Source organism: Alosa pseudoharengus, unplaced genomic scaffold, assembly GCF_046254945.1.
Source record: "Alosa pseudoharengus isolate Yale_2024_CS ecotype anadromous, Long Island Sound unplaced genomic scaffold, YU_APseudo_1.1 YU_APseudo_1.1_scf_14, whole genome shotgun sequence".
Lineage (NCBI taxonomy): Eukaryota > Metazoa > Chordata > Actinopteri > Clupeiformes > Clupeidae > Alosa > Alosa pseudoharengus.
This window is the reverse complement of record NW_027468609.1, coordinates 5,880,914-5,903,814: the sequence shown is the minus strand read 5'-3', so window position 1 is coordinate 5,903,814 and position 22,901 is coordinate 5,880,914. Positions and strand designations below refer to the sequence as shown.

General features: G+C 44.5%; 1 protein-coding gene across 1 annotated transcript in view; it reads right to left on the bottom strand.

Moving 5' to 3' along the window:
* Nucleotides 1–640: 640 nt before the first annotated feature.
* The window catches only part of eeig1b (estrogen-induced osteoclastogenesis regulator 1b), a 51,372-nt gene continuing 29,111 nt past the window's right edge, over nt 641–22,901 (bottom strand). Inside the window, exons 3-12 of the mRNA XM_076283598.1 lie at nt 13,515–13,635; nt 12,552–12,581; nt 7,879–7,995; nt 7,277–7,323; nt 6,759–6,913; nt 6,005–6,109; nt 5,175–5,376; nt 4,589–4,710; nt 4,402–4,471; nt 641–4,264 (exon numbers count right to left, since the gene is read on the bottom strand). Coding sequence (XP_076139713.1) covers nt 4,219–4,264; nt 4,402–4,471; nt 4,589–4,710; nt 5,175–5,376; nt 6,005–6,109; nt 6,759–6,913; nt 7,277–7,323; nt 7,879–7,995; nt 12,552–12,581; nt 13,515–13,635 — 1,015 coding nt within the window. The 3' untranslated portion in view covers nt 641–4,218. The remainder of the gene's footprint in view (nt 4,265–4,401; nt 4,472–4,588; nt 4,711–5,174; nt 5,377–6,004; nt 6,110–6,758; nt 6,914–7,276; nt 7,324–7,878; nt 7,996–12,551; nt 12,582–13,514; nt 13,636–22,901) is intronic.

Sequence of the window (22,901 nt, the reverse complement as noted above, 5' to 3'; positions counted from 1 at the left end):
AGACCTACAGCTTTCATCACCATGCAATTCATATTGAAACAGCAGGGAAAATAATTTTCAGCACCTTTAGTAGAACTTGTGTAGTCTACTCCAAATACTTTGGAGCTTGTAAGATGGTAACCTAGGCCTATAGTAGACTACTATGCACAATTTTTGCAACATGAAAAAAGGACTTCAACCTATATGATGTCTTGGGATGCTTGCAAAAGCAAGTTTGGCTCAAATATTGGCCAATAGAGGGCGATAGCACTCCACAATCTCCCGCATCCTGTCTAGAGTAACCAAATACATGATGCATCAAGTAGGCTAAATGGATGGTGTTAATTTTTACCATGGTGGTTCAACACTACAAAATAACATTAAAGGTGCTCTAAGCAATGTTGCGTAATGTTACTTCTGTTGATGTTCAAACAAAATAGTTTGTAATATTTTTATGGTCCAGGTTGGACCAGGTTGTTTTTGTTGCCGTTTTTGGAGCCTGGGCTGTCCACAAAGACCGCGTTTTTTTACAGTGTATTCAGGACACAGGGAGCTAGTGGATGGTGAGATGATGTTTGCTGTGACAAAATTTTGTTTAGCTTAGAAACCATGTAACATCGCTTAGACCACCTTTAAATCTTAAGGACCAAAAACAAACCTCTTCATGATGCCCATCAATAACTTTATTTCCCCAAAATATTACATTTACACTTTTCAATAGACATTTACAATCTTTAATAGGAAACATTCAAATTCTAGAATAGAAATATAGCTCAAATCCATTAAATCACAGTGCTCCTCCACATGCAAACCACCAGTTCAAATAAAGCCTTAGTGTGACAAATCAAGAGCTTTCAAATTGACTTTGGAGACATGTGTATTAGAATCTGTGTATTATATTTTATCTGTATTTGTGTAGGTATAATAAATACATCTTTGTTGTCATTCTAAAAAATAGATATCTTGTTTTATGAAATAATCTGATCATATTGTTATATCCAGACATACTGAACTTAGGTGTAACTCTTGTTAGGTCAGTTTTACATAGTCGACTAGGTCAAACAACCTTGAGTGGGGGAGTCTTTGACTTTGCATAGCTTCAATTGCCTTATTACGACAGGGGATATGAGAACATGACAAATAATTGGTGTTAAAAATTAAGTCATTTTCAATTGAGTTAATTCTCACAATTTAAGTGCTGTTGTCTTGAACAATACTCAACCCGTGGTTCAAGACCAAGGAAGATCTATGGAGATCCCTTTGGAGATTACGGCAGGCAAACACCAGTAGATTTGACCACAGGTTTGTCCACAAACCTCTGTACAATGTTCAGCATTCAGTTATCTCTTCAGAGTCTCTCTGAAGCACGTGACTTCACGTGGAAATTGTAAATAATAACGTTTTGTAAATTCATTGAGAGACTGGAGCAGCTAGAATGTGCTGCATAGAATTGGATGAAGATGTGCTTCATGGGAGACTTTGTAACGGCAGACATGCTGTTACGATCTGCCAAAACCAATATATCCATTTAAACTTTTCACCTTTAATTTGTAGAACAGATCTTTGAACTTAATTCTAAACAACAGCAACTCACATTAATTAAAAAGTATATTATTTTCAGATGTTAAAAATCACAGATTATAGTCAAGTATGAAGGAAAACACCACAAAAGAGTCCCTCTTATACAAAACAGAAGCACAGAACCAGACGCCACCAACTGCCTGTTATAAAGACATGAATACATAAAGCATTTCATCTGTAAAAAGTTCATATTTTACCACAGGAAACAATGGATCTCTGTTGAGCTTCACCGATAAGGGGGTCACAGAATGAAAATGTTAAACCAGCCAGCTGGTTTGAAAACACCAAAAGTGTTACCGTTTAGTAAAAAACACCATATGGCTAAAGGAATGGTCCATTTAAATCAGTACAAAGGGCAGATGTAGAGAAGAAAAAGACAAAAGTTAGTCAAAGTTCCTTTCAACACACAAATCCACTCACATTCCCTATTGGATTTTTCAAGATTACGGCCAGTGAATCTGGTAGTTATTTCCACAGACACACAAATAGATTATCTGCAGATGACTGGCTGTGTTTTAGGTCGGTGTCATCATCATGCATGTTATTTTCTTTTTCAGTCGTAGAGGTATATTTTACAGCCAAATAATATGTGCACTGTTATTTTGACTAAGCCTTGTGAGTTTCGGAGTAGATGTAAAAATAAACCCCGACATAATTTGCCCATTCAACTGCCCATTAGGCAAAACTACATAAACCACGAGTGTAAATAATGATATGAAATGCTGCTCTTTTATGTGGTAATTCTAACTCTAGTATACATTCGTATAATGATACCACAATCATGCTGAATTGATGAGGATGAGTAAAATGAACAAAGAATTCAGAACAGTGCAGCAACACGATGGTGTCAATCGAATCCCTTATTGCACAGACATAATGTTAGAAGAGCCCTGGCCACCAACATATTACAGTCAGTTTTGCACTTTCTCTGCACTCTCAGGTCAACTAAGAGCGAGATTTTTGCCATGCATGAAGTAATTGGAAACCCATAGAGAATAGAGGTTTCTATTCGATCTGTCAAAACGTACAAATACAGTCACACACACACACACACACACACACACACACACACACACACACACACACACACACACACACACACAGACAGACAGACAGACAGACAGACACACACACACACACACACTTTTTCAACAAGGAGGTACAGGAGGCGCATCCTGTCAGAAAAGCCCATTGTTTCCTGGTGCGCTCCAGGTGCTTGGTGGAAAACTGAGGCCTCTTGCCAAGATGAAGATCGTGACTCTGACTCATCAGCCCTGATCTCATCCTACCCACGATGCACCGCTCGCATCCCATGCGCCAAACAGATGTTAGGGACATTTAGTCCAACTGAAGCCCAAGCAGTCTGAGCATTACCAAAGGAAAGGCTTTGATCACTGCATTTAATTTCACTCTGGGAGTTCAGAGCTCAGAGAAGTAGCGTAGCAGCTCAAACACACTCACACACACACACACACAAACACACACACACACAGTGAGACCACAAATCACACTTTAACCAAAAGCTAAGGCAAGCAAAAAATAAACAAAGAACCAAGGCAACAGAAAAAAACAGAATCCTGTTGTCACCAGACCAGCCAGTGGAAGCAGAACACAAGCGCATGACACACACACACACACACACACACACACACACACAGTCCTGTCTGAATTAGGAAATCAAGACCAGTCACCAGCCACACTCAGAGGTGACTACAGTCATAATTCCACTAGAACCCGTCCTATGGTTCTTTGTATGGCCAGCCACACAGAACCGCACAGTATTAGCCTGCTGCACCTCCCAGTCACCAATACCAACTGCTAAAACATGTTAATTTTCAGTGATCTGGCTTAGCTAAGAATTAGTGTTATCCTCAGTTATGTCGGAAAAGGAATTCGATTTTTAATTTGGTGCTGTGATTAAAACCCAGTATGAAATATGAGGAAAAAGGATCTGTTTGCCTCCTTTAAGGGGTTGTAACATATTTGTGTGGCTACCTTTAAGAGAGCAGCCAATCAAAAAAGCAGATGAAAAACAAAATTGATGAAAAAAGAGCAAATAAAACAGTTCAAATGTAGCAGAGCAAAGAGAAACAAAGAAAACCACAGGTTGAAACCACTGGATTAACTACTTCTACCAGTAAAGTACATTTTGAATTGACATGTAGTACATACATGACATCCATACAACATGCCTGGGCCAGCCCTTCACAGTGTTGCACTACATTTCCCATAATGCCACAGATTGTGGCACATCAAGTACACTTGCACTTAGATCAGGTTCTAAAGCATTTATAAATAGAGGTTTTAGATCAATTAACTCTGTATCATATAATCATGTAATAACACAACCCAGCACACCTCAGGTGCTTAATAGTTTTGCAGTATGATGTATAGGGTGCAACCTACAATTTATAGGACAAACAACTCAGATAGCGGTACACATCAAACATGTACACACAAGATTTGCGCGATTTGTAAGTAACTGCGATCGTCCACTCTCAATGTATGACAAACAGAGAGGATGGCGAACCAGAGGTCTTAACGTCTGCTTCCTTCCCTCCTCTTTCCTTTTAGCAGTCATCGGATGGAGGGATGAAAGACGACAGAGAAAGAGAAAAGAGAGAGATGGGAATCGGAAGGCGAGGAAGTCTGTTCCTTTTAATGACTCTCGATCACCACCGGCTCAAAGACTCCTGCCGTCGCCCTGTATACGATGGAAATCAAAGCACATAATCAAAGGGGTTAGGTCATTCGTCACTGTCACCGCCACAGGCATGGTGAAGACAAGGTCTCATCCAATAAGAGTGAACGTAAGTCCAAATTCAGCGAAGCGGTGCTCACCTGTTCCCCAGCTGGATGCCACTGAGGGCTGTGGTGCCGTCTCTGCTGACAAACAGCCTCAGATTGCTGTCTGTGTAGCCGAAACAAAAAGATTCCAGTGAGGCACAGCTTGGCTACGACAACATGCACACATCACGTACTGTAGCAGTGGAAACTACTGAAGGAGAAAAGTCAGCTGATGGAATACCTTCGTTGTTGCTAACGTCAGCAAAGTTCTGGCTCTGAACGATCTTCTCCACAATGTCGTCGGCATCAATGCGCGTGTCGTCCACCCAGGTGGGATGACTCTCCATAGAGTCCTTCTTACGTCTGTTGATGAAGAGTTCACCATGTTTCAATTGGAATGAATGAAATGATGCCTTTCAGTCTGATCTTACAATTAATGTTCAACATATAATGTCTGATAGCAATGAATTGAACCAATCAATTGAGTCTGGTATTAGATTGGGTATTATCCACGCTACTACATGAACATTGTATTTACATTCATCCATTTAGGGGACACTTTTATCCAAAGTGACTACAAATGAATGGTAACATCCAAGCTATATCGTGACAGGAGGTAATAGGGTAACAATGAATATTACGTTGACACCACAAAATAACCAGAGGATTAAAATGCAGAAGTTCAAAAGATTCCAGTGGAGTAGGAGTCAAAGGAGGAAGTGGTAGAAAGACGTGCACGTTTAGCGTGCTGGGTTTATTCGTTTGTAAGGAGACGTAAACAGTCTGACCTCTACAGGAACATCTACAGCTCAGGGTGCTTGTGTTACCTGGACGGCCTGTTGGAGAGCAGGACAGGAAGTGGGGGGCGGGGAGGTCTCTCGGGGCGGGTGGGCGGCTCCTTCTCGGACTCGGCCGCACCTTCGGTGGGCGTGGCGACGCTCCCGGAGGCGCTGCTGCTGGTGGATGTGTTGCGGCGGTGCGACGTGAGGTCAGTGAGGCTGGAGGAGCGCGAGTGCTCCGTGCTGTAGCCTGCAGGGGGCGACACATGGACCCCACAGGTCAGTGGGAGAGACACACTAAAGCACAATCAATCAGCAGCACAGATGGCTTTTGAGAATCTTTTGGAACGGTCACTTTGTCAGTATGATAGCGGACCTATGGTCACTTCATCAGTATGATAGCGGACCAATGGTCACTTTATCAGTATGATAGCGGACCAATGGTCACTTTATCAGTATGATAGCGGACCAATGGTCACTTTATCAGTATGATAGCGGACCAATTGTCACTTTATCAGTATGATAGCGGACCAATGGTCACTTTATCAGTATGATAGCGGACCAATTGTCACTTTATCAGTATGATAGCGGACCAATGCTTGTTGAATGGTGGTGTTCAAACAAAGATACCCCGGATCTGCATTATTGTAGACACAGCAGAATAACAGGGTTGGACTGAAGGTGCTTGCTTACGTGCTTGTGACTGAGATAAAGTCGGTGTTTGGTGTTTTAAGCCCCCAATGCCGTCTTCCAGGCAGCGCTGCATGGAAGGCACTAGGGTTAGGCAAGGGTAAGGGTTAGGTGCCTTGAAGTCAACGGTCGCAGCGTTGCCTCGAAGTCAACAGTGGGGGCTTAAAACACCATCGAGCGAGTCTTACCTGACACTTTGCTCTGCTGGCTGGCATAGCTGGAGTTTCTGGAGTGCCCCGTGTGGAACACTTCATCTGGGCTGGACATGTTCTGGTCCAGCTCCTCTGGTAGACCTGAAATGGAACCCAGCGCACACAAATGTGTCACAAAACTGTGGTACAGTGAATGTATATGTATATGTATTTGTATTTGTGTACATGCATACATATTCTGTATTTACTGTATGTGTGCATAAGTATAAGTATATATACTCTTTTGATCTCGTGAGGGAAATTTGGTCTCTGCATTTATCCCAATCCGTGAATTAGTGAAACACACTCAGCACACAGTGAACACACAGTGAGGTGAAGCACACACTAATCCCGGCGCAGTGAGCGGCCTGCTACAACAGCGGTGCTCGGGGAGCAGTGAGGGGTTAGGTGCCTTGCTCAAGGGCACTTCAGCCGTGCCTACTGGTCGGGGTTCGAACCGGCAACCCTCTGGTTACAAGTCCGAAGTGCTAACTAGTAGGCCACGGCTGCCCCCAAATATGCCCCCCGCATATATGTGTATGTACAGTATATGTATATGTGTATGTCTATGTCTATGTGTAGAGTATGTCTATGTCTATGTGTAGAGTATGTCTATGTCTATGTGTAGAGTATGTCTATGTCTATGTGTAGAGTATGTCTATGTCTATGTCTATGTGTAGAGTATGTCTATGTCTATGTGTAGAGTATGTCTATGTGTCCATGTGTCTGTGTGTCCTGTCACGGTGCTTACCGGTGCTGATGGCAGAGGGCCTGGGTTTGAGAGCTCGTCCTGCGGAGATGCCAGGAGGAAGAGACGGAGTGGCATCGGTGCCCTCTCCTTTACAGTCCAGCTGCAGGGAGGGGTCCTGTCCGGCGATGGTGATGGTTTTGGCTGTGCTGAGGGGTCTGGCAGACATACAGCAATGGCTTGTTTATTCATGTTCATCAGCTGGCACAGAATGGGTCTTAAAATGTCAACTTCTTGGGCTCTGATCCAAATTGGCCAAAAGTTTGCTTTAATTCACAGCTTTACAGTTTTTATTAGCTGGTCATCTTTGCGACTAAAAATATATTAATTCATTTCAAATGAATTTGTGACATAAAACTGATAACAGAAGCTCCCTTAGCATTAAGCTGCATTAAGCTCATTTTATGAATTCTGAAGATACAGCAAACTTTCAGGTGGTTCTTCCACTCTTAAGCAACAGGGGGCACCAGAGGTCTCATTTTGAACCTGGCAGAGATGCATGAATGTGAGGAGGCACTCACGTTTTAAAGCAAGGGTCTCCAGACAACAGAGTCATCCCTATGGTAACCTGAGGAGAAATAACAACAGAGTCATCCCAATTGTAACCTGAGGAGAAATAGCAACATTATCCATAATTAAAATGGCTGTTACCCACGGACACTCTGAACATACAATGGGAAATGTTCTACAACTCCCACACAACTGCACGCATGCGCACGCACGCACACGCACGCACGCACGCACGCACGCTGTTCCATCTATGTCCTCGTGCCATCATGTGTCAGTCTTACTAACACAGACATTTCCATTTGGCGCCGAGTTTCCATGGTCTGTGTTGTTTGTGTTATGGTCCCCCACATCTGTTGTGAAGGGGTGACTAACTCTGAGGAGTGTGCTTGTGCATCACCCTCCATTATAACTGCAGTGTGTGCAGAAGAGGAAAGCAAGAGACGCACATTAACTCATTACGTCTTTCAGTCTCTTCTATTCTTCTATCCATCCATCAACTCCATCTATCCATCCATCAACTCCATCTGTCCATCCATCTATCCATCAATCCATCCATCCATCCATCTGTCAACCCTTCAGTTTTGCAGATGCACACTGGCCCTGCGCAGGTTACCTTGAGTATGGAGTTGTCCTGTCGCGTGTTCTTGGTGTCGTAGCCCTCGAGGATGCAGCAACGCACGGTGGAGCCTGAACCAGCAAACTCCGCCATGTTGAGATCGGCAAAGCCCAGCTGCAGGAGAGGAAACGTGGTACGTCAGCGTGGGACACACACACACACACACACACACACACACACACACACACACAAATGAATCTTTTTAATAGAGATAAACCAAGAATCTAGCCCTTCAGCACAGGATGCATCCCTGCACTCGCGGAGCAGGAATTCGATTAGAGCCAGAGCTTCTTCCCCTGTTCGTTTATAATCCTCCCTAAATAAAACATTAATTTGCCGCTTCCTGTTGTCTTGGAAGCTCTCTGCATGGCTGGGGAAGTTTGTTCCTTTTTTGAGTGACATTATTCAGAGTAAAGGGACTCTAAGGATGTGTCGTTAAGACTTGCAATACGGAAGAGAAACACAGTTGGGCCCACTGGCATCATTTACATGCAGCAGAACATGCAGCCATGAGTGTCACAATTGCTTCCAGGTGACTGCTCCTCTCTCTCTCTCTCTCTCTCTCTCAGAGAGGGGGGTGGGGTGGGTGAACCCACTCCATGGAGAGTGCTGTTACATAACCATAGGCATGTGCATGTGCGACACAGGCAAGGCCGTCCATCCGACCATGAGGATTGTGTTGAGTGAGCAAGGCCACAGCTCCTCAACCTCCTTCTCTCTCTCTCTCTCTCTCTCTCGTCAGTCTAAGTGACTGACCATACAACAGCAGCACTAATGGGGTTTGGTTGTGTTAGGCAGAGCTCAACTCTCTCTCTCTCTCTCTCTCTCTCTCTCTCTCTCTCACACACACACACACACACACACACACACACACACACACACACACAAACAAATGTGCACACACACACATACACACATATACACACAAATAACCCATTCATTTATCACGCTCTTTTTCACACAGACACGTGCAGCACTTGAACAATATATTCCAAGCAGCTGCACATCTTTGGTTGTACCCCTGCTGTCTCATGCATCCGTAACACACACACACACACACACTTGTGTCCTCTCCTCCTCTAACAGACACACTCGCGTCCTCTCCTCCTCTCTCAAACACACTTGCGTCCTCTCCTCCTCTCTCAAACACACTCGGGTCCTCTCCTCCTCTCTCAAACACACTCGCGTCCTCTCCTCTCTCAAACACACTCGCGTCCCCTCCTCCTCTAACAAACACTCACTGACGAAACATTTCCTACCACATGTATCACTTTTTTAAATATGTTGATTAAGGCATCTGTTTATAGACAAATGTAACTGACCCAGCAGACTCTGGTCCTCCACAAAAACTCAGCGTCTTTGTGTAAAACTGGTTTACATTTCCCCTTACTGGGTTAGAGTTTTTCTCAGTCGCTTTGGTGCTTTTCTCACATCACTATTAACATTTGCACAGCAGTTAGTGCATTTCTCAAAACAATTAGTGCAAACTGCAAAACCTAATGGATAACCTGCAAAAGCACGTCACTTGCTCAAAATGGATAGTCAATTCCTCAAAAGCAAGTATTTATGTCAATGAAACTGCCAGTGTCATCAAAATGAGAAGTCTTGACACCATCGTTTATGAACAAAATAGTCAAATGGCTTTGTTATGTTTTCATTACGACAACTCTCAGTGTTTTCCCATGCAAAAAAATGTCAGAACTCGGTGACACTACCTGAAAATGCTCAAGACGACACTATAAAGTACTTGTACAGCCATTTGAAAACTACAGTAAAGTTGCAAATTGCTGTAGTTTGGGGAGTGAGTACAAGACACTAAATATGTACGTTTCACAGTTTTACTGTATGCTCTTTGCATTCTACAGCATTGTGACAGAATTTGATAACTAGTTCACCAATTTTGTATGTAATGACTCAAGCAATGAAATGAAGATTATTAGTTTTATTGGGAACGACTATTCAGCATCCATAAGTATAGTTCATTTTGACTGACATGACAAAGCAACTGATACATATTCAAAAACATTTGCAATTTGTTCAGAGGAAGGAGAAATTGTTACTATGATGTGGACAAATGACTAAATGTTGTGGAGGTTGAACTAATAGTTATGAGAATTTTCATTCTGATCTGAGAAAAGCACCAAAGCGACTGAGAAAAACTGTAATAGCTCACTTATTTATGGAATATGACTGTGTAAATGCAGACTACTGACAGATTACTGAGGTTGAGCTATATCTACCACACCAACCAGCCTGGCTAGTTAGGGCAAGCATTGAAGACATAGGTTTAAGGTCAGGTGGCACAATACTCTTTCCCAAACTTATATCTATAACGAATATCTGGATAAAGTTGTCAAAGTCGTTAATCGCCTTGGAAGCCATTTTATGGTCTTTCCTCATAGAATCCATTGGATGTCATGGCAGAGGGCAAACAACAGTGCAAATAGTATTCTGCCCTCACAGGGTGTGTGTTTGAACACAGATAGTAGCGTTTATGGGCAGTTAATGAGCTTTATTGCAGATTAGCGTCCGGCATCCTTTGGACCACCTGGTCAGCGCACATGATCACATTGATGACGATTGAGACCTGAGACTGTGTCCATGGCAACTAAGGTTCCATTTGAACTTGTATTTATTCTCCCTCCAGTGGTCTTTCTCCACTCTGGCCGTCTCTCTGATATTTAGCCACTTCTGTTTTCCACTTCTGCCTCTGCCAGGTTCACATGTGACGCTAGCCTACTAAAAGAGCAAACATTTCCCACTTAACCATAAAACAATCACAAATCACAAATCCTATCGGAGTTAGCTAGACTTAGCAAGACAGTTTATTGCCCAAGTGACCCTGAAGGCTTCAGTAAAATATATGAAGGCTGTTTCCAGGCTGTTTCCAAAAGGCAAACAGTGGCGCAAGTGCTTGTGTCCTCTTCAGCCCCCCTCCCTCTGTGGGCATGTCTCTGGTCCAAAAGGTCACCCTGGTCTCGCCTCGTCTCGTCTCGCCTTTGCTCCCGTCTGCTAGGTCAGCAGAACGCTACGGAGCGTGGAGCTCCTGCCGGACATCAGGGCTCAGCAAACCGCCAGGAAACAAGGGGGACACGGAAGCCTCGTCGGAAAAATAACATCCTCAACCGACAACTCTCCCTCTCACCCATCATGCTCTCATACATACACACACACACACACACACACACCCCACATTCTCCCACACACGGACACACAAATTCACCCACCCATACACAATCACACATATGAAGACATCTATTCTGGTGTGTCAAAAAATGAATCATAACCACTAGTTAAGTATCCCTCTCAGAATGACTAAACTAAATAAATTCACGAGATAGCTCCAATAAAAACATTTACAGCCTCACACAACTTGTTGAATAACGCTATAAGATATAACAAAATGGTCTTAAATTCAAATGACCTTGACATAATCCTAGGGCCACACAGAAAGGTCACTCTTACATCACTGACAGTAATGCTATGGTCATTGAGGCCACTATGCCTAGAGATTGGCATGGTTTTATTTCAGTTAGCCTAATAACTGGTTTCATTTGCATTGAGAGATGATCTTATGGAAAGTACCAAAAGTACCAGCCAGTCGTGAGATATGGTGAAGGGTATGTTATGATGTGGGGTTATTTTAATTCCAAAGGCCAGGGGAACTTTATCTGGATGCATAGTATCCTGGATCCATGAAATAACTGGCCTTTAAAAAGAATGGGAATTTAACATAGGGGTATGTATACTTATGAGCCCCTCTATTTTAAGGAAGAGCATTTAACTACGATACATTATTCATTCACAAAGAAAATTGGTGTCCTTAAAGGTTGGATTTTTCCTCATTTTTTTAATTAAGGCATTAAGATCAATTCCCAAAAGCAAAAGATGATTTTGTTATTCCTCTTTTAAGTCAACTTTAGCATGTGTATGTACAGGGTATGTAAACTCCTGGTTTCAACTGTATCAGCAGCCTCATGAAAATCCCTGTGAAGCCTCAACAGTCCCACCCCCTTTACCCACGGCTCTGCCGTCTCCCCTGGGATCTCAGAACATTCCAGAACAGACAGGGGATCCCGTGTGGAGGCCCTGTTAGGGCCTGCCCCAGCCAAGCGCACACACACACACACACACACACACACACACACACACACACACACACACACACACACACACACACACACACACACACACACACACACACACACACACACACACACACACACACACACACACACACACGACTGACAGAGCACCTTAAAAAGGCTATGAATAACCTGAAGGGCTATATTATCACCCACTGACTCAACACGTCACCTTATTCAGCACTAGTTTATCACAGATGTTCAGAGAATCTATATACTGAAATGTAAATCTATACTATTTTGGGTTGTACATCCATTTTTGCCTCTCAATTCATTCCATGAAAGCATGCATCAGTGTGTGTTGGTGAATTACACATCATGAATTTCCTGTGGTGACCACTAGAAGATGGAACAGCCCCACAAAGCCGGTGAGGTCATTATGAAAGCTCCTGTTTCCCTCAGAGTGAGGGAAGGCCATGTTGTGGAGGGTGAGAAAGACAGAGAAACTGATATCAAGCTGGGGCTGACCCTGAGTCACCAGTGTGTGTGTGTGTGTGTGTGTGTGTGTGTGTGTCAAATACCAACCTTTGAAAATGTCTTTCCTCCTTTGAGCTCCTGCAGAGTGAAACAAACAGAGAGAAAAAAGAACAAATGACTATGTGACAGATTTCCCCCACACTGACAAAGCCACTGCCCTAAAGTACACTCCTGACCTTTCACCTCCACTGATCCATAGTCAGTGTGCTCTCACACCAAAAGCCTGCCACAGATGTCTCTGCTGCTTGTGACACTGATAGCAGATCAGCCGCTAGTTATACAACAAGACAGAGAGAGCAGCTCGTAATGCCTGCGCTGTGTATACGGTCACTATGGAGATGGCAACAACAAAGACTGAAGGATAGTGGTCATGTAAATTGAAAGGGAACTACAATACATTCTAATCAGTAACCATGAGAGTCAAACATGGCCAGGTAGGTGCTGGTAATGGAACCGATTTGGCCCAGGTCTGAACCGGATTCATGCCAGAGATGGGGGCTATGTGGTCTCTGGTATGTTGGCTGTTGGCTGTTGAGTGTTGACAGGGAAACTCACTCAATGCACTGAGCAGTTTCAGGAATTCACTCAGTGTTGGGAAGTCACCAGCTCTGCTGGGAAGTAACTGGGAAAAAACGCACAAAGGTTGCAGCTGACGTGGAGTTACATTTGTACAGTCTAACTGGCCTTACAAGGAACCAATATGTGAATGGGTATTCACTGGAGCTAACCAATTACCCAAATTGAGTTGCGGGATTGATTGAATTGACGTCTTTAGCTTTTCTGAGCCTCAAATGATTAACTGACCCACTGAAGGGTCTGCCCAGTAGGTTGAAGACATACAGTATGACTGCAGTGGAGGGTCACTTGAATGTTACTCCAAAAGAGGGAAAGAGGGACAAGAGCAGGCTATACGAATGTCTGTCTGTCTCTGTGTGTGTGTCTGTCTCTGTGTGTGTGTGTGTGTTTGTGTGTGTGTGTGTGTGTGTGTGTGTGTGTGTGTGGGAGACTCACCTTACGCACAGACACCCTACATATGCAGGGGTCCAGAACACCTGTGGTGGGGCTTGCGCTCATCTTGCACACAAAGGAGAACTTCTTTCGCCAGCGAACACAGTTCTCCTGGACCTCTTGTCTATAAGAGAGAGAGAGAGAGAGAGAGAGAGAGAGAAAGAAAGAGAGAAAGAAAGAACATTGTGAGCCATACTCTTGTGTAAAACTCCACCCAATTACATCTGACATGTTCATAAACATGGCTTGATATACTACACTACCATCCTGTCAGCATGGCCATTATTCTCTAAAGCAGTGTTGAAATAAGGGAGGATGGAGTTGAGCGGTTTGTGCTTAGTGCATTCTCAGCAGCAGTGTGTCTGGGTCTATGGACCAGGCCCGGGCATGCTCAGTCAAATTTAAACCGCAAGACTCAGGCAGTGGCTGCGGTCCAAGCTCTCCTGTGAACCACACACAGGAACAGGCCTTTTGGATCTCCACACCCTGTGGGAACGCATCGGCCCGTTTCTGAAACGCAACACCCCGTCAGCGTGCCTGGGAACCGGGGCAGTCAGCGGAGTCTGAGCTCCTGTCCCCATGGTTACCGCAAACGGCCCAAAGGGACCTGTATGTGTTCAATAAAGCAACACTTGTTGCGTCTTCAAAACAATGACACATTTTAAGATGAACACTTAAGATGAAAACCCTCCATGAAAACAAACATGGAGGACACTGAGCATCGTGAGAATGTCTCAAAAGCAAACAGTTTGGGGACGATAAGAGGCCAGTCAGAATGCTGACTCATTGGGATGGAGTAAATGTGCTTACTAGGGCAGATGTTTGCAAAAGTGTTTTTTTTCTTCAGCAGTGTGAACAGATCAAGTTGATTCAGCAAAGCAAGTCACGTTTTAGTTTTTTTCCTGTTGTTTGTTTCTCATGAAGCCTGCTGTGATTGTTCCAGAAGGTTCCCAAGATGCGAGCTGGCTGACCTCATTAACTATTATTCTCTTGGCAGACTGTGCTGTGATGGCAATCATCTTCTTTGCACTCCTCACTCTCCCTCTCTCGTCCTCCTCCTCCTCCTCTGCACTCTCTCTATTCCAATCCCTTGCCTTCTTTTGCTTTTCATCAAAATGCAAAGCAACAACAAAATAAAGCACATCTACAACCACTGCCAAACAGCCGTTTGAAAACTGGATTAAGGTTAAACAGAGACAAATGTCTATACAAAGGTATTGAGCAAAACCCTCAGATAACCATAACCACAGGGCAAACAGAGAAATCCCACTTGGTAACATAAGCTTTTTACAAATACCACCAACAATTATATTATTATGCTGCTTTTAAATATTGATGTACTGATTTGAGAGTAACTGAAAACCAGTATTTGCATAGCACCTGTGAGCTACCTGTTTTCATAGCTGTCGAGACATGCCTGACTAGTCATGGGTTGATCAAGTATGAAGTGGGAGTTATAAGCCATAAAAGTGAACTCATCTGTGTTGCTTCACCCTTTGAGTCTGTTGTAAGTATTCATAGTCTACTGTTATAGGACACAGTTATAGGACCCAGGGCAGGGGTCACCTCTGTGCAAGGTGTCCTGCCTGGCACTCAAACCGTGATCAGTGCAGACCTGGGGGTCGTTTCTAGAAAGCATCGTTTGCTAACTTGCGTCGCAACCTTGGTAGTTCGCGCCATCGTTCTTGGATTTGGTGTTTCTAGAAAGAGTAGTTCGAACTCTCAATCGCAAACAAGGACGCAAAGTTTGGTCGTTTGAACTACTGCCCCTAGGCAGTTGCACTTGTGTCGTTCCTTGGTAGTTCCTGTTGGTGTCCGGAGCGCCTAACCAAAAATCACAACCGCCTAAACAAAAATTGCGAAGTGGATGTTTATCTCGTGACTCAATGATTGATCTATCCTGTAGCTTAATTTTGATTAAGACACTGACTCCCCTACTTGGCTCATTCTTGCTATTTATGTTAATTCAAGTATTGCCTTGCTTTTAGTATTATAATCTTCACAGACCCTTACAACAATAGTGACAAATGGTGTAGTGGCTAAAGCAGATGACTTATTATCCCAACGTTGTAAGTTCGATTTTCTTATGATGTGAAATTGTCCTCTTGCTTCTCGCTACCTGCAGGTGAACTAGTGTGACATGTAGATTCAATTGTTTTTGACTGATGTCTTGTACCTATGGTCTCTCGATGTAGAGTAACTATATACATACATATGTATGGTCAAAACTTATTGTTGTGTCTCGTAGGCCTACTCTTACTCAGAGGTGAAAAGAAGAGATAGGATGTGAACTCCGTCCGAGCGCGTAGTGCACTGACGCGCTGCCGTTAGGCCACGAGACAGTTGATAACATTTGCGATACCCAGACATTCGTCCAGGCTATACATTTTTTCCAACAGATATTTAACACAAATAATGGCACATAGGCTATTGGTCGGCTTCAGTAAAATGTTTTATATACTTGCAATTAATACATTTCATTGGCATTCAGATTCAGATTCAGCTTCGGCATACTTTATTACCATAGTGAACAACAACAAAGAACAAAAAAAATATGCTTATTGCAATTACTTTTTCTCTCTCTGTGTGTGTGTGTGTGTATATTTGTATGAGTTGGTGTGGCTCATGGCTTTGAAATAACTATGCCCACCGGGCTGTGAGCAGAAACTGTGTGAAGGGGCCTTTCTGAGGCAATATTCTTTTATCTGTCCCTCAAGTACATTCCCACTCCTGTCAAGCCCGCTGCACACACACAATCAGTCGCAGTAAACAATGCCGAGAGGCAGCCAGTGGAAAATAATGCCTTTGTACACCAGGTTTCACTGACTTCATTATTTTCAAAAGAAACCTTCAAAGCCCTCGTGCTTGTCATTCAAGGGCATGTACACATCATTTGGGCCACCTCCGGGGTGGGTTCGAGCATACGGAATGGACTGCCATGATCTGATGGGGGAGTGTGAGGTCTAGAAAAGCAATGGACCATAGACTAATAAAGAGGGATAGATAGATGAATAGATTGATAGATTGATGGATGGATGGATGGATAGATAGATAGATAGATGGATAAATGGATAGATAGATGGATAGATCAATAGATGGATAGATAGATAGATAGATAGACACAGAGTAAGACAGACTGACAGACAGACGACTAAAGAAAGAGACAGTATTTCTAGAGGACAGTATTTCTAGAGGACATAATCTTTCCCGAAAGCTGGCTGTCACTCCAAAGAGGACTCAAAGTCCTTCTGTGGTCAGGGGCAGATAAATCAGGTCCCCTGCGAGAGGGGGGGCAGTAGCCCGCACGGGCTGCCCGATCTCGTGCCTGAGCAATAAAAGTGTCAAAAGAGGACCATAAATCCTCCTCTGTCCTCCTCACTATCTCCCTCTCCCCGACAGAGCGGTGAAACGAGAAAGTGGGTCAGTATGCCCTCTTCTCTCTTTTCATCCTCGACTCCCTCCATCCTTCACTCCTCTTCCTTCCTTCCCTCTCTCTCTCTCCCTCTCTCCCTCCCTCTGTTTTCATATGACAGCATCAGCATCCCCTCTGGTGCTGCTGTGAATCAGCACACTGAGATGAGCCTCTACAGTCAAGGGCAAAGAGCCATTAACCAAATCCTGTTAGCGCCGCTGCAAACAGAGGCTGAAACCAGGGCAAACGCGTCGGCTACGGAGAGAGCGCACCAGAATGGGGCAACTACTTCACAAGACGGAGAGGAACTGACACAATGATAGACTTAACTGCAATTTCCCTCCTGGTTGTCACAATTGCACTGAACTGACAACACGAAGCCACAAACACAGTCACTACACACACACACACACACACACACACACTACACACACACACACACACACACACACTACAAATGCACACAAATGTGTGTGTTGAGTTGTGATGGCAGAAGCTGGTGAGCTGGAGAGGTGGTGTGGAGCCCTGTGGTGGGACCGTGCCACTGAGAGGGCAGTGCCCTCCTCCACCTCCTGCTGTGGCGGGCACAGCGCCAGGGCATCTGCCAGGGCTCCACGCCCCCATCTCAGGATTATCCTCCGCCATGACACATTGTCCACGTGCCGCGCCGTCCGGCTGGCTTGTTGGCACGGGCCGCCGGCCCCACTGACCTCAGAGTGGGATATCCTTCCCCCTTTCACACCCAACAGGTCAGATTGTGTACACAGCCACCCACACACACACACACACACACACACACACACCCATACACACACACACACACACACACACACACACACACACACACACACACACACACACACACACACACACACACACACACACACACACACACACACACACACACACACGTCATCATCATCATCATCATCATCACTCACTCACTGATACACTCCTACTAAGTACACATACACGCTCACAAAAATGCTTCACAACTTCACACATCAAAGCATTCTTAAATACACACAGGCACACAGACACTCACACACACACACACACATATCCACACATGCACACAAAGACACACACACACACACATATACATATGGCCATCCGGTTAGAGTTGTGCGTGACACACACACACACAAACACGGACATCCTCAGGAGTACACACACAGACGGCGCATCTAGGCCGCTTCCTTCCTCTCTCTCTCTCACACGCGGATGACCGCTGCGGGGACCCCCCCCCCCTCGGACCTCCTGTGATCCAGGAGCCCGGTGAGCACCATGCCATACGGATACAGCTGGAGGATGAGTCACGAGCATGACCCCATGACCCCGACGCCCGAGCCAAGCGCTCCGCTCCGCACCTCCTCATTCCCACAGGCGGCCGCCAGCTGACGGGCATGACCCCAATCACTGGAGTCCGGCCAGGATCGGAGATCATAATAATAACATTCATCTGTATTGAAATATATGGGAATTATCTCCAAAACCTACTGCAGGAGGGGACCGAGCTAGAAGATATACATGTGGACAAAGGGAGTGAGAGGAACAGAACACAGATGGACATATTTATCAGAGAGAGATGACCAGAGAAAAGAACTAATAGCGTACTGTGGATAACCTTGAAAAAGCTGGCCAGGAAAATGTTTTTTTTGAAAGAGCCGAACCTAAAACAGTCTGTTAACAGACTTCATCAACATCAGCAGGGAGAGACGGAAACCAGACAGGTTTCCCTTTTCTCTGGGTTTACAGACACACAAAAACACACACACAAAAACACACACACAAAATGCATGCACACACACCCGCACATGTTCGTGCATGCACACACACCCCCGCACATGTGCAGGCACACACACACACGCACACTCACACACACACACACACACACACACACACAAACAAAAAGCATGCACGCGCACACACACACACACACACACACACACACACACACACACACACACACACACACACACAGACAGAGACAGAGACACACACAGACCTTGCAAACAGACAAAACACAGCATCACTGACAGTCATCTGGCCCCAGAAGAAGAAGCACACATGCGGCAGCCAGGCCTCCTACACAGAGGGCTATCTATAGTACAGACAGACCCAGATAAAACCTGTCTCTCTCTCTCTCTCTCTCTCTCTCTCTCTCTCTCTCTCTCTCTCTCTCTCTCTCTCTCTCTATAGTGCAGACAGACCCAGATAAAACCTGTCTCTCTCTCTCTCTCTCTCTATAGTGCAGACAGACCAGATCAAACTTGTCTCTCTCTCTCTCTCTCTATAGTGCAGACAGACCCAGATAAAACCTGTCTCTCTCTCTCTCTCTCTCTCTATAGTGCAGACAGACCAGATAAAACCTGTCTCTCTCTCTCTCTCTCTCTCTCTCTCTCTCTCTCTCTATAGTGCAGACAGACCAGATCAAACCTGTCTCTCTCTCTCTCTCTCTCTCTATAGTGCAGACAGACCAGATCAAACTTGTCTCTCTCTCTCTCTCTCTCTATAGTGCAGACAGACCCAGATAAAACCTGTCTCTCTCTCTCTCTCTCTCTATAGTGCAGACAGACCCAGATAAAACCTGTCTCTCTCTCTCTCTCTCTCTCTCTCTCTATAGTGCAGACAGACCAGATCAAACCTCTCTCTCTCTCTCTCTCTCTCTATAGTGCAGACAGACCAGATCAAACCTGTCTCTCTCTCTCTCTATAGTGCAGACAGACCAGATCAAACGTGTCTCTCTCTCTCTCTATAGTGCAGACAGACCAGATCAAACGTGTCTCTCTCTATAGTGCAGACAGACCAGATCAAACGTGTCTCTCTCTATAGTGCAGACAGACCAGATCAAACGTGTCTCTCTCTATAGTGCAGACAGACCAGATCAAACGTGTCTCTCTCTGCTCTGTGACTGGCTGTCTGCTCTCTAGCTCTCATTACTCCTCTAGCTCCTCGCCTCCATCCTCCCTGTCTAAGTCTGGCCTGCTCCTCGCCTCCATCCTCCCTGTCTAAGTCTGGCCTGTCTCTTTAGCCTCCATCCTCCCTGTCTAAGTCTGGCCTGGCTCTTTAGCCTTGGCCTAGAAAAAAGCTGTTGTCATTTCCTCAAACGGTTCTCTGTCTCTCACTCTATGTGTGCGCTCGCTGCCTTTACTTGTTAAGTTTTCTCCTGTCAGTGAAAGACTGTCAATGTCAATATAAAGACAACTTTTCAATGTGACAAGACAACTTGGCTTTTTCAAACACAGTGTCAATCCACTCCTCTCACAAATCTCATCTGACACAATTTAAGTTCTCCTAGATTAAAACAAAACAACAAAAACTCTCTGTGTCATGGTATCAGTAACATGACACAGCAAATCCTGTCGCTATGTGACTGCCGTCCAGAGATACGCATTCAAGCCTGTCTGGAACCCTTTTAAAAGTGTCCAATGAATGGACACGATTGTTCAAGGGAAGAATTTGGGACAATTTCACAGAGCAGTGACTGTAGCAGGGATGAACATGATATGTAACTGGATGGAGAGAGGGAGGAGAAAAAAGAGAAAGAGCGAAAGAGAAAAAGGGGAACAGAATAAGTGCACAAGAGAGAGAGAGAGAAAGAAAGAAAGAAAGAGAGAGAGAGCAAGAGAGAGAGAGAGAGAGAGAGAGAGACAGAGCCTGCAATGAAGGATTCATCTGTATATTTGGAGTTTAAATTGAGAGGGGGGGGAACACAAAAGGGGGAAAAATTGCATGAATTTCCAGACATCTATTTCTGAAGCGTACTGAAAACAAGCCCAGCACTGTCAGTGTAATCACTGCTGGAGAAGACCATACACAAGTATCAGGGCTCCCCTATCCCTAACAGGGGCACAAACACACACACACACACAGAGAGAGAGAGAGAGAGAGAGAGAGAGAGAGAGAGAGAGTGAGAAAACAGTAGCGACTTGAGAGATAGCTGGCACAAGCCTGATAAAGATCCGATACCATTAATGTTATGTAAAAGACGACAACACAGAAACACACAGAAACACAAGCACACACACACAAACACTTAACTATGACCTTTATAGAGCCATGATTAAGATTGTAAACCTGTGACATTTTAACTTGTTTGTATTAACTGTACACACACTACAACAACTGAACACATGCATGTAAACAAAGGATAAGAACTGTCATGGACAGAACGTTCTTGATGTTATTGCTTAATCCTAAAAATGAATGGTGATAGGGCGTTTTTCTTTTCTGCCCCTCAACTCTGAGAAATGAAGTCCTGTCCCACTATAAGTAGCTTTAAATCCAATTTAAAGACTTTTGTATTTTTATTTAATTTTTGCCACTTCAATTTTTGTTTTCATTACTATATTTATTGATTTCTGTGAGCACTTTGGGTCAATTGATTTGCGTTTTAAGTGTGCTATATAAATAAATGTGACTTGACTTGACAATAACAAATTTTGTGTGTGTGTGTGTGTGTGTGTGTGTGTGTGTGTGTGTGTGTGTGAGTGTGAGTGTGTGTGTGTGTGTGTGTGTGTTTGAGTGAATGAGAGAGAGACTGAAAGATATACAACAATCAGAAAGACAGAACAAGACACAAACAAACATACACACATGGACAGATGGACACACACGGCAGCAGAGATCATCTCTGCAAACAAGATTTCCTCACAGCAGTGGTGTTTCCCGTGTGTGTGTTGCGTCTACTGTGCTTGATCACCCTCAAATTTAATTTATATAGTGTATTTAGTATTTAGTTTTGTTAGTTTTCTTATCTGTCTTATCTTCTACTGTCTTTATTGTACAGTGGATTTTAGTTATATGTTTATACTTATGTTTACCATTTCTGCTGTAAGTGCATGTTGTGTGTGATGTCTGTATGCTACTGAGACCCTTGAATTTCCCCTTGGGGATCAATAAAGTATCTATCTATCTATCTATCTAATCGTTGCACAGTCTAGTGGTCAAATCACAAGTTCTGCATCACCTGCTCTCACACACACACACACACACACACACACACACACACACACACACACACACACACACACACACACACACACACAGTCTGTTGCTGGTTCCTATAGACAAGCCTCATTTCGATTCACAGTTGGCTGCTTCCTCCTCTCAGTTTCCTCTTTATAGCCAACACGTGTCCTCTCCCTCTCACACTCACACTGAAAGACACACACACTTTTTTACACGCTCTCTCTCACACACACACACACACACACACACACACGCTCTCTCTCTCACACACACACACACACACACACACACACACACACACACACACAGACACACACACACACACATGCTAAAGCACAATATTTCTTTATGAATCCATTTTAGTAATATAATGCAAAGGCCAAAGACGAGCTAATACATGCCCTAGACAAAGAACTTTGCAGGTGGGTAAACCTTGGACACACATGCACACACATACACATGCACACAAAAACACCCTTGGTGGACAATATTATGTAACACCTGCAGACGGTACACCTGCATGTATGTGTATGTGTGTGAGTGTGTGTGTGCGTGGGTGTGTGAGTGTGTGTGTGCGTGTGTGAGTGTGTGTGGGTGTGTGTGTGAGTGTGTGTGTGGGTGGGTGTGTGAGTGTGTGTGTGAGTGGGTGTTTGAGTGTGAGTGTGTGTGTGAGTGTGTGTGTGCGAGTGTGTGTGTGCGTGTGTGAGTGTGTGTGTGGGTGGGTGTGTGAGTGTGTGTGTGTGTGTGAGTGTGTGTGTGGGTGTGTGAGTGAGTGTGTGTGTGAGTGTGTGCGTAGGTGTGTGAGTGTGTGTGTGGGTGTGTGTGTGAGTGTGTGTGTGGGTGGGTGTGTGAGTGTGTGTGTGTGTGTGAGTGTGTGTGTGAGTGAGTGTGTGTGTGGGTGTGTGAGTGTGTGTGTGGGTGTGTGAGTGTGTGTGTGAGTGTGTGTGTGAGTGTGAGTGTGTGTGTGAGTGTGTGCGTAGGTGTGTGTCAAAGAAAGAGTGGAT